Here is a 15150-nt window from a genome sequence, read left to right as displayed (position 1 = left end):
GGTTCCAAGAAGACGTGGTCGGGTAAGTCGAGAACATGCCCCTCCAGATCTGCGGACAAATTTCTGTCTGCATGAAGGGACGCCCTCACCCATATCTGGGGTGGGGGATCGTCTTGATTTTCTGTTCGGAACCAGGGACCTCCTTGATTCAGGACAAATGGGCCCACGAGCTGCTCCGAACGGGTTACAATATCGAGTTCAGATTCTTCCTGTCCAATCTAAGCCTATCTTCAGTATGGTTAAGGGATCTACGAGAGACGGTACAAGATCTGCTTTTGCCAAGGGTGATTGTGCCAGGTTCCCTCTTGGGAACGCTTTCATGGGTTTTATTCAAATCTGTTTACTGTTCCCAGGTAAGGAGGGAAAGTGTGGCCAATTCTGTACCTCAAGGCTCTGAATCGCTTTGTGCGGGTACAGAAGTTTTGAATGGAGTTCATTCGCACATTAGTGGCTTTCCTACACATAGGGGACTTTTTGGTCTCTATCGATATCGAGGATGCATATCTGCACCTCCCTATTTACGCTGGACATCAGCGTATTCTTTTAAGGGTCAGGTTCCACTTTTCCCTGTGAAGGCGCATTCTGCTAGGGCGCTGAGTGCCTCTTGGGGTTTTACAAGTTTGCAAGGTGGCAATTTGGTCTTCTGTATGCACGTTAACCACTTACCGCCCGTTGTCGATTTACGTCGGTCCTTTGACGCTAAATATGGGGGTTATGACAGCAGATAGCTGCCATAACCCCGGTATTTTTGAAAACGGCGGGCGATCGGCTTTCAGGTAAAGGTGGTCCCAGTGGCAGATTCACTGCAGGATCACCCTTGCGGTGCGGTGGAAGAGGTGCCCCTCCCTCCGCGTCCCGGTCCTTTCCCCCGCTTACCGGACCCGCCGGCAGGGGGGGAAAATGATCCGCTCCCGGTTCCTCTTAGACATGGTCTTGGAGGACCGGAGCGACGTCAAATGTCCTTGCCTAGCAACCTGCTTAAAGAGCCGTTTTTTTTTTTTTTTGTGTACTTGTGAGGTCTGTTGAGGATTTTTTGACCCCCAGATCTCACAATAAAGAGATCCTGCCATGGCTATTTCTATTACAAGGGATGTTTACATTCCTTGTAATAGGAATAAAAATGATCAAATTTTAATTTTTTTTTAAATCTGTGTAAAAATAATAAATAAAATAAATAGGGGAAAAAAATAAAAATTAGAGCGCCCTGTTCCCGTTAGCTTGCTCGCAGAAGCGAACGCATACGTAAGCCCCGCCCACATATGTAAACGGTGTTCAAAGGTATTGTCGCGATCGTTAGAGCGAGAGCAATAATTTGAGCCCTACACCTCCTCTGTAACTCTAAGCCGGTAACCTGTAGAAATTTTTAAAATGGGATTTTTAAGCACCAAAGTTTGTTGCCATTACGCGAGCGTGCGCAATTTTGAAGCATGACATGTTGGGTATCTATTTACTTAGCGTAACATTATCTTTCACATTATGGAAAAAAATTGGGCTAACTTTACTGTTTTCTTATTTTTTAATTCAAAAAAGTGATTTTTTTTTCTAAAAAAAAATTGCATTTGGAAGACCGCTGGGCAAATACGGTGTGATATAAAATATTGCAACAATCTCCATTTTATTTTCTAGGGTCTCTGCTAAAAAAAATATATATATATATATAATGTTTGAGGGTTCTAAGTAGTTTTCTAGCAAAAAAAAAAGCAGATTTTAGCTTGTAAACACCAAGTGTCAAAAATAGGCTTGGTCTTAAAGTGGTTAACTAAATCCTTCAAAGTAGATGTGTTTGCATCCTCAGATGCTTCTTTTGGCCGCAAGGTTTTGCGGGCTGCTGTTAAAAAGAGCATTTTTTTCTCTTTGAGGGTCTATGTTGTTTCTAGGTGAGCTCCATTTGTTCCTGATTGAGCTCCATGTTACCTGGTTGGCTAAGTTTAGCCTTTGGGGAATTAAGTTCTGTGCGTTGTTTTACCTACTGCTTTGGGACATCCCAATGGTTAAGAATATGGAGCTGCGTCTGTCAATGAACGATGGAGAAAACTGGATTTTTAGAAATAAAAGATTCCGCGCTTGTGGACGAAGTAGAAGGCTGCAGCCTACCTCAAAATATGGCCAGAAGGCTATATCTAGATATATGAGCAAGGTGAGGTAAAGTGGCGCTGCCTAATTCTTAGTGGTAGGTGAAAACTGAGAATCCCTAATTAAAGTGCTGTAGTGTTAACTAATGTATAAATACTCAGTGTAAAAAACAACTGCAAAATTAATATACAAATGCTCTCCTCAGTTAGAGTGTTATAAAGTGTTTGAGTGCAATCAATAAATAAATAATTATTGTGCCGGTGAAGAAAAAAAGTTTGTTTGAAAGCACACTTGATATAGTGTGTGCCTTGACTATACAAGTAGTGATCCGTGCAATAAATATTGTAATAAATAAATAAAAATCAATAAAAATCCAATCTGTGCTATTAAAAAATAAATACAACAATAAAATAGTGCTCATGCAGTGAAATAATAGTCCCAAAAAAACCAAATCAGAAGTCCTTTTGTTGCTGGATAGATCCGTGGTGTGTAAAAAAAATATATATTCAGTAATCGGTGGAAAAAACGGCTATTAAGGTGCTAGTAAGGTGATTCCAATACTTTAAGGGTGGTGTGAGTGATGGGTGAGACACACAGGTGCACCCCTCCAATTGCTCCCGCACTCACCGGAGGTATGTACCCCTACAGGGGTAACAAGCCTTATTGCAGCGTTGTCTGTAAGGCTCCTGGAGGAGGGGGGGGATGTCCCCCTTTAGCCAGATAATAGGATCTCCTCTTATGTTCAGTCGATGATGATATGTAAGGAAGAAGTACAAATATAGTGATGTACCGTTAAAAAGAGCTTTATTGCAGAAAAATGAAAGTCAGGTACTCACATAAAATCAATGGTAACAGGCATCCAAAGCAGTAGGGGCCGCGAGTCCCTCGTTGGCGGCCGCTTCCGGGACGCTGTGCGAGTCAGCGACCGGATCTGCGTTGCAGTGGGGCGGAAATGACGTAAACGCGCACGACACGTTTCGTCAGAGCTGACGTCGCACCTGATGACGTCAGCTCTGACGAAACGCGTCGTGTGCGATTACGTCATTTCCGCCCCACTGCAACGCAGATCCGGTCGCTGACTCGCACAGCGTCCCGGAAGCGGCCGCCAACGAGGGACTCGCGGCCCCTACTGCTTTGGATGCCGGTTACCATTGATTTTATGTGAGTACCTGACTTTCATTTTTCTGCAATAAAGCTCTTTTTAACGGTACATCACTATATTAGTACTTCTTCCTTACATATCATCATCGACTGAACATAAGAGGAGATCCTATTATCTGGCTAAAGGGGGACATCCCCCTCCCCCCATCCCCAGGAGCCTTACAGACAACGCTGCAATAAGGCTTTTTACCCCTGTAGGGGTACATACCTCCGGTGAGTGCGGGAGCAATTGGAGGGGTGCACCTGTGTGTCTCACCCATCACTCACTCACACCACCCTTAAAGTATTGGAATCACCTTACTAGCAGCTGAATAGCCGTTTTTTCCACCGATTACTGAATATATATTTTTTTTACACACCACGGATCTATCCAGCAACAAAAGGACTGTTGATTTGTTTTTTTTGGGACTATTATTTCACTGCATGAGCACTATTTTATTGTTGTATTTATTTTTTAATAGCACAGATTGGATTTTTATTGATTTTTATTTATTTATTACAATATTTATTGCACGGATCACTACTTGTATAGTCAAGGCACACACTATATCAAGTGTGCTTTCAAACAAACTTTTTTTCTTCACCAGCACAATAATTATTTATTTATTGATTGCACTCAAACACTTTATAACACTCTAACTGAGGAGAGCATTTGTATATTAATTTTGCAGTTGTTTTTTACACTGAGTATTTATACATTAGTTAACACTACAGCACTTTAACCGGTTGCCGACCGCCGCACGACTATATACTGCGGCGGTCAGCCCCGGCCAGGCAGAGTGACGTATCGGTACGTCACTCGCCTGTCACTGACTTGCGAGCCTATAGCGAGCGGGCGCGCGCCCGCCGAGGCGCGCGCCCGCCGCGGCTCGTTCACAGGCAAGTCAGTGCGTGTGACCGGCGGACTCGATGTCCGCCAGTCACACTGCGATCGCTCCTGTGAAGGGAGAAAGACAGAGCAGCTTGTGTAAACAAGCTGCCTGTCAGTTCTCCCTGTGTAAAAGTAAAGATCTGACCGTTCTACTATGTAGAACGGTTGATCTTTGCTTTTACACCAATAGCAATGTCCCTACACAGTAGAAAGCACGCCCCTAGGACACACTTAACCCCTCCCTGTCCAATAAAGTTAACCCCTTCCCTGCCAGTGTCATTTTTGCAGTAACAGTGCATATGTATAGCACTGATTACTGCAGTAATGTCACTGGTAACCCCAAAAGTGTCAAAAATGTCAGTCAAGGGTCCGATCTGTCCGCCGCAATGTCGCAGTACCGAAAAAAAAATCGCAGATCGCCGCCATTACGCGTTAAAAAAAAAAACACCAAAAATGACAAAAATCTTTCTCTTTGTTAGTAAACGCGATAACTTTTGCGCAAACCAATCAAAATACGCTTTTTGCGATTTTTTTTTACCAAACATAGGTAGCATAAAACAAATTGGCCGAAAAATGTTAAAAAATTTTGATTTTTACTTTTTTTTTTGGGGAATTTCATATAAAAAAATGTGAAAAATATTGTTATTTTTGCAAAATTTACGCTCTTTTTTTGTTTATAGCGCGTGATCAAAAAATCGCACAGGTGATCAAATACCACCAAAAGAAAGCTCTGTTTGTGGGAAAAAAAGGACGTCAAATTCGTTTAGGTACAGCGTCGCACGACCGCGCAATTGTCCGTTAAAGTCACGCAGTAAAAAATCGCAAAAAAACCCCTGGTCCTTTAGCAGCCAAATCCTCCGGGGCTTAAGTGGTTAATGAGGGATTTTCAGTTTTCACCTACCACTTAGAATTAGGCAGCGCCACTTTACCTCACCTTGCTCATAAAACTGGATTTTTGACTTAACCGTAAAATCCTTTTCTCGGAAGTTCATTGACCAACGCAGCACCCGCCCCTCTATTTCTGAGTAGGTTGGGGTTTTTTACTTCTGACACTGCTTGGAACAAAACTGAATCCTACAGCAGAGTGAGTGGGGTTATGCCTTCAGGGACTGCCCCATAGGCGTGGTAAAGATTTTTCCTGCCTAGTGTCCTACTCCTGTAGGGGGCAGCATAACCCAATGGTTAAGAAGAATATGGAGCTGCGTCTGTCAATGAACTTCAGAGAAAAGGATTTTACGGTAAGTCCAAAATCCAGTTTTTTCTGTCAATTGTCATTTTATGGCTGATCAGTGTATGTTTGTGTTCCCATTCACACAACATACTGAAATTTTTTTATTTTTTTTTTTAGAAAAATACTGTATTTATTTTCTTTTGGATGTTTTTGAGGAGAGTGGCAGATTCTAAGCATTTCTTTTAAGTTTCACAGTGTCTTAGTCCCCACACAAACGCAAGAGGGTTGTTTCTAAAGTTTTGACCCTTTGTTAGGACAGACAGTGTTTAAATCTAATTTATGTTCATCCAAAGCAGCAAGAGCCTTAGGGTTTTTTAAGCAAGTAAAAAGCACTTAGGCCCCGTTCACACTGGGGCGATCCGACTTGGGGGGGGGGGGGGCGACCTCCGAGGTCGCGGTGCGAGCAGCGTGCCGCGACTTCGGAGCGGCCGCCACGGACTTCATAACATTGAAGTCTATGACGGTTGCTCCGGGTCGCCCCAAAGAAGCTCCGGACCCTTTTTCTAAGTCGGAGCGACTTGTGTCGCTCCTATTAGAACGGGTCCGCAGCTTCCCTATGGAAGGCGACCTACAGCGACCTGTGAGGCGACCAGGTCGCCTCACAGGTCGCCTTAGTGTAAACGGGAACTAAAAAAGGTAACCAGCTGTCTTTATTTATTTTTTAAGTTATGCTCTTTATCCCAATTTGGCTGCAAAAGTGGAGTTACACTTTGGGCAGTAAGAGGTGATGTGATGCACGTCCACTAAACTTTATTTTAGTTTTTAAATTTCCGTTTTACAGTCTCTTCTTTCATATATACATTGCACCTCTATCACATTTGAGGCATAGAAAAGCAAGAATATTTATAACTTACCAAAGTATTTGTGTAGATCACACCTAAATTACCCTTGAAGCCTGTTTATACTGCTATGCTGCTTCTTTATTAACAGGTAGCGTTCTAGGAATCTTTTGCCATGCATTAAATGTTTCATTGTAAAATGAAGTTTGTATATGTACTGGGATGCACCGAAATGAAAATTCTGGGCCGAAACAGAAACCGAAAATTCAGGATGCCCTTGGCCAAAAACAGAAAATGACTTTTTTCCCCCAAATTATTTTATCAAACAGACATGTGTCTGTGCATACTAACAAGGTGTTTTGCCAGCAGTGGGTTTGAAGTTTTTATGAAGACTTTATCAGGCATATATTTTCCCTGTATTACAGTAAGTTTCCACCATTAACAAGAATGTTGAGTTGAGTGGAAGGTTTGTGTTTATGGACCTGCTGGCAGTGTTGGTGTCGCAGAATCGCAGGATTGTGTTGTGCATACCTACGTCAGTTGGACTCCAGTGGATCCCATAAGAGGAGGGATTGTTTAGGACAGGCAACAATTGCATGGGCAAGATTAAAACTGTCTCTTGTATTAAATTGCATTTTCAGGCTGTTTTGTAAAAGTATTTAATTATGAGTGTCTCTACAGAGACTAAGCAATACAGATTACACTTGTGCAATCACCATAAAAACAAACATTCCCATAAACAAGTGATGAAGCCATAAAGTTATTTTATCACAGACAATGACATTCAGTAGACATAATCAGAGGTTTTTATTAATATTGCTATATAGTGACACTTAATGGGGTTATTTTCTTCCAAGACAACTCCTGTCTTTTATAGAATTATTACTTGTGGTTTAAAGTAAACCTGGCCCAAACTCTGTATAACAAACACAACAAATCATGAGAGAGAGAGAACACAGCAGACAGCCAGATTACCTTCTTCCTCAGTGGCAGCACCAGAGCACATGAAGGGAGAGAGAGAATGAACACAGCAGACAGCCAGATTACCTTCCTCCGCAGCGGCAGCACCAGAGCACATGAAGGGAAGAGGTGGGTGGAGCCATTCTGCAATAGGCATTGAGGAGGACGAGGAGGATCCTCCTCTGCTGGGTCCTCTCCTCCAACGTCACTGGTTGCTAGACGCCAGTCGGCTGGCCATCCTAGCAACCAGTGTAGCTCACAATAAAGTGCCCTGCACTGGCGGAGATACCCGCCTGACAGGGAAGTGAAGGGCTCACTTCTTACAGCTATTAGCTGCCATTAATTTGGGGCGTCGTTAACCCATTTTCGGCCGAAAATATTGGTTGCCGAAATTTTGGTGCGCCACTAATATATAAAATATACAGTGAAAATACAGATAAAAAAGTAAAGAGCAGAGCCAAGGCATAAAAAAAAAAAAAAAAAATGCCATGGCTTGGGTATCCTGAAAGCCAGGGGTCAGAATGCCTAAACCGAATATCCTGCAGGCTGAATGAAAGAAATCTATATATGAATTGGCAGATTTAGAAAGATTTACTTTAGCTAGGTCATAATGTTTATGAGCTGCTGATAGTGGTTATATAAAAGGTAAACCGTATGGAATTCTCTTTTAAGAATCTCCAAAAATGTAGTTGTACAACTATTACTGCTTTGAGATTATATAAGTCCGTCCGGTACCATTGCAAAGGGAGAATTTAGTTGAACCCTATGGATTTATCAGGTTAAATCAGCAGAATATTAGTTTGAAATTATTTGAAGAGCAGTGGACTAAGGCTATATAGCTTTCAGTGCTGTGCACAAAAAAGAGTATTTTGTAGCTCTCGCTAAAAATTCATACAGCACCACTACGGCTCAGTGCACATAGAAAAGCACTTTACAGCTTTAAAGCCTGCATTTTACACATTATTTATTCATCAAACATAGCCAGATTATAATTTTCCAGCCCACAGTTTGCCATTGTTAGCATGTTTAAAGGGCATTCCTTAAAGGGAACTCCACTTTCGTATAAAAAAAGTAATTAAAAACTGAAAAAAAAAAAAAATATATATATATATATATACACCATATATAACTGGGACACAAGTCCTATTTTGATTGAATGTTATTTAAAATTCCCTTTCCTTTTCAATCTGCAGCACTGTAATCTTCTGTAAAATGCAATATGGCTACCTGGGGGCATTCTGTACACCGATGGTGTACAGAACACCCCCCACCCCCAGAAATGTAATTTCCTGCTTGTGTGATTGGCTTATTGATTTTTGCAGAAGTCTGCACTAGACAAGACACAAGTTGATATTTTTGCATCCCCTGCAACGAAAATGTAATTTTTACACTAAAAGGGAAATCCTGTCTAAAGGGATGTAGACCCTGCCACTTTACTCATTAGATCCCTGCTGGTGCAGCTGCTGACAAACAGCTATTCCTTCAGAATAACAACAGATAGGAATCTGCCACAAAGTTTGTTCAAATCCTTGCAATGTATATAGATCACCCAGAGGGGAATGTCTTTCTTTTTTAACTCTTGAAATAGATACTGTTAATTGCCATAATTCAGTTGCATGCAAAAATGTTGAATTGCAAAATGTGCCTTTCAGGAATTGAAAAGAATGTTTACCAGTCACATAAGGCTGTACTCCATTCATTGGAATAGTTTACTTCTGGTTGCTCAAGAGGTACCTTGGGTGTGCATGATGTGACGTTTCATCCAATTTTCTTACAACACTGATAATTCTATAGATAAAAACTCTTACTATTTTTTTATAGTCCAATATCTTTCCTTATGTACTTTCCTGGTAAAGCATATTGATATTGTTTGATGTTTACTTTCTACAATTTGATAGTCCACTTTTTTTATACACTTTTTAGATCTTAGTTAACATGTACATAAACATTTATTTGAAAGAATTTATTTGAAGAAAAGTGGTATTTATCTCTGGGAAATCACTTCAAATTTAATTTTAAAAAATTATAATTTTAATACCAGAGAATAATAATTTTTAATGCCATGAGAAGAATACAGCAGTAGGGATGCACTGACACTTTAGCAAACAAACTTTAAGTGGTCCATAGACGGTTGAATCTCGGCCTATTCAGCAGGAACTGGCCAAGATTCAAACCATATACGGGCAGGCTGAATGTACCTAGGATGATTGATAACTATTGATGGGAGAACCAATCAATTTTCTTATGGTGAAATGCTCCATCTATGGCCGTGTTTAGGATCAGGAAATTATTTCATCAGCTGATGGTAGGAGGACTTATAAAAGTATTTATGTTGGAAGCCTCCTCTTCGGTTTTACACCAATATTTTCAGTGCTGATAACTTTAACCAACTTGTGGCTCTTTCTGTGTTGTAAGGTGCTTTAAAATTTTCTCAGTAAAGATGTGCCAGAATTGAAGAACATAGTAATTATTGCGTAGTTGATCTTTGAAATGGGACCCTGTAGATACGTTTTTACATTTTTTTTTTTTTTCATTATTCTTAAAAAGCTAGGTGATAATTTTTTTGTGGACACAGATGACTGTAGACTTGCTGTTTCTTTAAGTAATGGTGCCAATGCCTCTCATCTTTTTTTATTGCACGTTCTGTCCTAAACCCTAGTGTCTAGCTGTGTGCTGCCAATGTGCCTGTACTATAATACATGTTGTCCCTGCTGTCACTTTGGACATCCTAGCTTCTGGAAGCATGTCATTCGTGTCATGTATCAAAGGAACCTGTGCTTGATAGGCCACGACTGTGTTCTGTCAGAGCAGTGTGGTACCTATCCTACTTTCCAAAGGCTGGTGCTGAAGAAAATTAAAGCCTGGTATAGTGGTTGTGGGGGGAGGCCTTTTTGATAGTGTAACTGTACTTCATAAAGTTGGCTCGATATTTAGTGTCCATCACTTCGGCAAATAAACTTCCTCTACATTTTTTAAGCCACCTTTAAGTTTAGATTTAAAATTTCTATTTCCATCTGGTCTGATGCATGTCCTGCTTTCTTATAAGTGGGGAATTATTAGTTCCTTTTTCACCTTACAACTATTGTGTCTTTTGTTATATTTTATGCAGTTTCTGAATAAAAATTATATTCAACCATAAAATATCTATTTCCCTTGCTGTGGTTTTATGTTCTGTTTTCATTTTTTTTTTTTTTAAATGTCTCTTGTGGATAATACATTTTAAAGAGTCTCTACAGAAGTCATACCCACAATACCCTGCAAACGAAGAGCCATTATACTCTTCTCTCTGGTAGCCCATGTCTCTTCCTCCTCCTTCCCAACGATACAGCCTCTATAGCAGTGATGGCAAACCTTGGCACCCCAGATGTTTGGAACTACATTTCCCCTGTTGCTCATGCACTCTGCAGTGTAGTTGAGCGTCATGGGAAATGTAGTTCCAAAACATCTGGGGTACCAAGGTTCGCCATCACTGCTCTATAGGAATTCCCTGTGCCCTCAACGCTCACTGTGCCTCCTTCCTTCTACACCTTATGTCACTACAATGCTCAGCAGTGATATAGTGGTTGGAGAAAGACACTGTGCATTGGCAAGGTGCAGGGGACTTTGAGTTCAATATTCTTTTTGTGACAGAGTCTCTTTAAAATGTTTTCCACGTTTTAACAAATGCTTAAAGTGGAACTCTTCCCAAAGTAAATAATAAAAAGTAATGTTATTTTATAAGAAACATGCATTCCACATTATTAATTAAGCCACCAAAATGTGTGTGTGTTGTAAATTGCCTCCAGTCCTGTTCTTGTTTCTTCTTGCTGGAGGTTGCCATTATGCAGAAACCCAGAGCACATCGGCCTCTACTAATTCAGCACAGTGCCTAAAATGACAGCAACTGAGGACATTCAGAGCAGGCTGAGGCAGTGTATTACTGGATTTTACACTGTATAGGCACATATTTTTTATGTTTTACATAGCTATACCTGCAAACTGAGTCAGCTTGAAGTGATCTAGCAGGACTTAATTTTCTGACTAAAGTTCCACTTTAATCAGCATGCCTTAAAAAATAAGCAGCTGAACATTACTGTATAATCTGTATAACACCTATATCTTCTAGACAAGAGAAGAAGAAATGACGGGAAAAGTGACAGAACTACAGGAAAAGCTGTTGCAATTACAGGAAGAGTTATCCAAGAGGCAAGAGGAGGAGGCCGCTAAGGATGCAGAGGTAAACAATACACAGTATGTGCAATGTGCATAATCAATTACATTATGTACAGCCATGGATAAGTTATTTACAGCTGATACAGAAACTTTGATAATGAACAATTAATAACATTTAAGTTAAATTACTGAAAGAACACAAACAGTAAGGCTTAATGCACAGGAGGTTTTAGAAAAAATGAGCTGAAAAGGCACTGCCAACGCCGGGAAATGCTGCTATAAAAACGGGCTTTTTACATTGGCATTAATGTGCCTTTAGCCGCGTTAGTTTTTAGCAGAGTTTTTCTGCCTCTATTCAAATCACTGGTTGCCTAACTGATCCAACTTTCAACTTATTGATTTGAAATGGAAGTCTCATCCAAGTCGGGTCATCATGATCAGACTTGTGGTGCAACTTGTGCTCCAAGGATCTTGAAGGGGAACCCCATGGCAAAAGAAAAGGCGTGGGCCCCCCCCCAAAATCTATACATCACCCTTATCCGAGCACGCAACCCAGCAGGTCAGAAAAGGGGGGGGGGTGGGCACGAGAGAGCGGGCCCCCAGGTCCTGGCCTCAATCCCCCCCCCATGTGAATGCATATGGGGTACCCATCCACCTCAAAAAAAGTCAGTGCAGTGTAAATAAAAACAAGAGACGGTTTTGACAAGTCCTTTATTAAAAATTTTCCTCCAGTCTTCTCCGCAGATGACCGCAGATGACCCGGTTCTTCTCCGAAGCTGTCTCCCATCATTGTGCCAGCTCCGCTCTCTGTCGGTTCTTATATAGCATTGCACCACCCCAAACTAGAATCATACAAGGTACTCAGCCAGTTTACCCACTGCTAATCGGAAGGGAACTCCTCCACTCTAATATCCACCACACACATACACCCCAGCTACTATGGATGCAAGCTCAACCTCCCCCTTTATTCTACCACTGTATTTCATATACAAAAATAAAAATATTGGTTGGGCTATAGGCTACATACATTAACCCTAATATGTGGGAAACCAGATAAAGAATGTGTGCACATATTCCATTGATATGCAAAAAACAATCGCTATCTTTAATCAATATAAATAAAATCCACATTAAAATGACAAGACATTAAAAAACACATACCAACTGCTGGACTCTCCTTTCTGGACCTGTCACTCATACATACATACATGCACGCACACACACACACACACACACACACATATATATATATATATATATATATATATATATATATATATAGAGATATATCTTCACTAAATGTTGAAAAAATGTGTAAAAAAGATAGTCGACTGTCCAATGGCTTGTAAATGATTGGGATGGAATGGCATACTCACAAGAGCTTGTGGTGAATGCAGCATATATTGACTGATTTTGGGGTTATATCTCAGAGGGGTAGACAGACCAAATCCACAGTGGGGCTTTTTAGAAGTATGTTGATGCTCCTTGGGGTTTATGTGCTGACATAGCGCACTGTGGTCGCATCCCTGATTGCTGTAATCAGTGATATGAATGATTCACGCATGTGGTCTTGAGGAGGTTTTTCTAAACATTGAAACATCCTGTTGATTAGGTGCAAGATAAAAAGCTCCACCTCCCTTGCACATGGTGTATATCATCTATAACATCATATACAAGCCATTGGACAGTCAATTGTCTTTTTTTACACATTTTGTCAACTTTTAGTGGAGATATATATATATATATATATATATATATATATATATATATATATATGAGGGACAGGTCCAGGTAGGGGAGTCCAGCAGTTGGAATATGTTTTTAAATGTGGTGTCATTATGATGTACATTTTATTTATATTGATTAAAGATGGTGTTTGTTTTTTGCATATCAATGGAATATGTGCACACATTCTTAACCTGGTTTCCCACATATTAGGATTGATGTATGTAGTGTATAGACCAACCAACATTTTTGTATATCAAACACAGTTATAGAATAAAGGGGGAGGTTGAGCTTGCGTCCATAGAAGCTGGGATGTTTGTGTGTTGTGGTTCTTATATAGCCATGGGGCATGGTCGCCCGGTGATGTCACCACGAGACCCCGCCTATTGTGACCTCAGGTGACATCACAAGACCCCCACAGCCACCACCCAGGGTTGTCAGGAAGAGGCCCTTGTCCCCATCAACATGGCCCCTGAGGAATGAGTTTGGCTAAGGGTCTAGTATGGATTTTGGTGGGGGGTGGGGGAGAACCCCACTTTTTTTTTTTTGGTGTGGGATTTCCACCTAAAATCCATAAAAGACCGAAGGGTTTGGTATGGTTTGGGGGGGACCCCATGCTGGGGTTTTTTCACCCCATTTTGGCATGGGATTGTCTTTTAAGATCCATACCAGACACAAAGGGCCTTGTATGGATCGTGGGGGGAACCCTACGCCATGTATATATTACATTTACCCTTCAAGATCCTCAGAGCACCACCATCATAATGATCCGACCTGGATGTGACTTCCATTGAAATCAATGGGCTGAAAGTCAGATTAGTTAAGACAGCTCTCATAGGGAACCTTTGATTTTGACATGTCAAACGTTTGACGTGGCTTACTGCTGTATCATAACGTTTACACGCGTTTACAACCATTGTGGCGTTTGAAATACTTGTAAACTACAGTCCTGAACGCGATTTATCTGCTTTCAAAAAAACAAAAGTAAACTCAACTGCCTCTACACTACTATAAACGACTGAGTGTACATGTACACAAAAGATAACATTGGGGTACAGGGGCTGCTGAAAAAAACACCCAACTGCTCCTAAACGTCAGTGTACATACAGTGCACATGAGGCCTTAGGCAGTCCATTTGAAAGTAATTTTTTTTTCATTCAACCAGCTGGTTGAATGAGAAGAAAATACCTGATATCCCCATTCACAAACTTAAGGTGGATGGGTGAATCGCTCCTGCTGAGCTCTTGTGTTCTGACGAACGGGAGTCTTCTCCGCCGTGAGAATACACTGATGAGCCCTGCTGGCATGTTGAAATTTCCAACAGGTTGATCCCTGACACATTTTTCTCCATGTATAGCTGAATATAAACCAAAAGTAAATTTTAAATATGTTTAGAATAAATTAGGTAGGTTGGCTGAGTGGATAGGTAGATTGTTATGGTTAATTAGATTAGGTAAATTACATAGATTGATTACAATGATAGACAAGTGGACTGATGTATAGATTCGATTTTATTAGATACAATGGATATAAAAAGTCTGCACACCCCTGGTAAAATGTCAGGTTTCTGTAAAGTAAAAAAATGTAACAAAGATAAATTATTTCACAACTTTTTCCACCTTTAATGTGATCTATAAACTGTACTACTCCATTAACCACTTGCCTTCTGTGCACTTAAACCCCCTTCCCATCCAGGCCAATTTTCAGCTTTCAGTGCTGTCACACTTTGACTGACAATTGCGCGGTCATGCTACACTGTACCCATATGAAATTTTTATCATTTTTTTCACACAAATAGAGCTTTCTTTTGGTGGTATTTAATCATCACTGGGTTTTTTATTTTTTACAAAAAAAAGAAAAAATACAGAAAATTTTGAAAAAAAAAAAAAGTTTTTCTTATTTTCTGCGAGTAAATTTTGAAAATAAATTTTTCTCCTTCACTGATGTGCGCTGATGAGGCGGCACTGATGAGGTGGCACTTATGGGCACTGATGAGGTGGCACTGATGAGGTGGCACTTATGGGCACTGATGAGGTGGCACTTATGGGCGCTGATGAGGAGGTACTAATATGCCGCACTGATAGACGTCACTGATAGGCGTCACTGATAGGCGTCACTGATAGGCGTCACTGATAGGCGTCACTGATAGGCGGCACTGATAGGCAGCACTGATGAGCACTGAGAGGTGGCACTGCTGG

The 15150-nt window shown here is 40.8% G+C and overlaps 1 protein-coding gene across 2 annotated transcripts in view; it reads left to right on the top strand.

Moving 5' to 3' along the window:
* Positions 1-15150, top strand: part of GOLGA4 (golgin A4) — a 205438-nt gene that overhangs the window by 143032 nt on the left and 47256 nt on the right. For both annotated transcript variants that reach the window (XM_082259202.1, XM_082259201.1), the window contains exon 19: positions 11181-11291. In XM_082259202.1, coding sequence (XP_082115328.1) covers positions 11181-11291 — 111 coding nt within the window. The remainder of the gene's footprint in view (positions 1-11180; positions 11292-15150) is intronic.

This window comes from Pelophylax lessonae (assembly GCF_965119305.1).
Source record: "Pelophylax lessonae genome assembly, chromosome: 5".
Classification (NCBI taxonomy): domain Eukaryota; kingdom Metazoa; phylum Chordata; class Amphibia; order Anura; family Ranidae; genus Pelophylax; species Pelophylax lessonae.
This window is presented reverse-complemented; position numbering and strand designations above follow the sequence as displayed.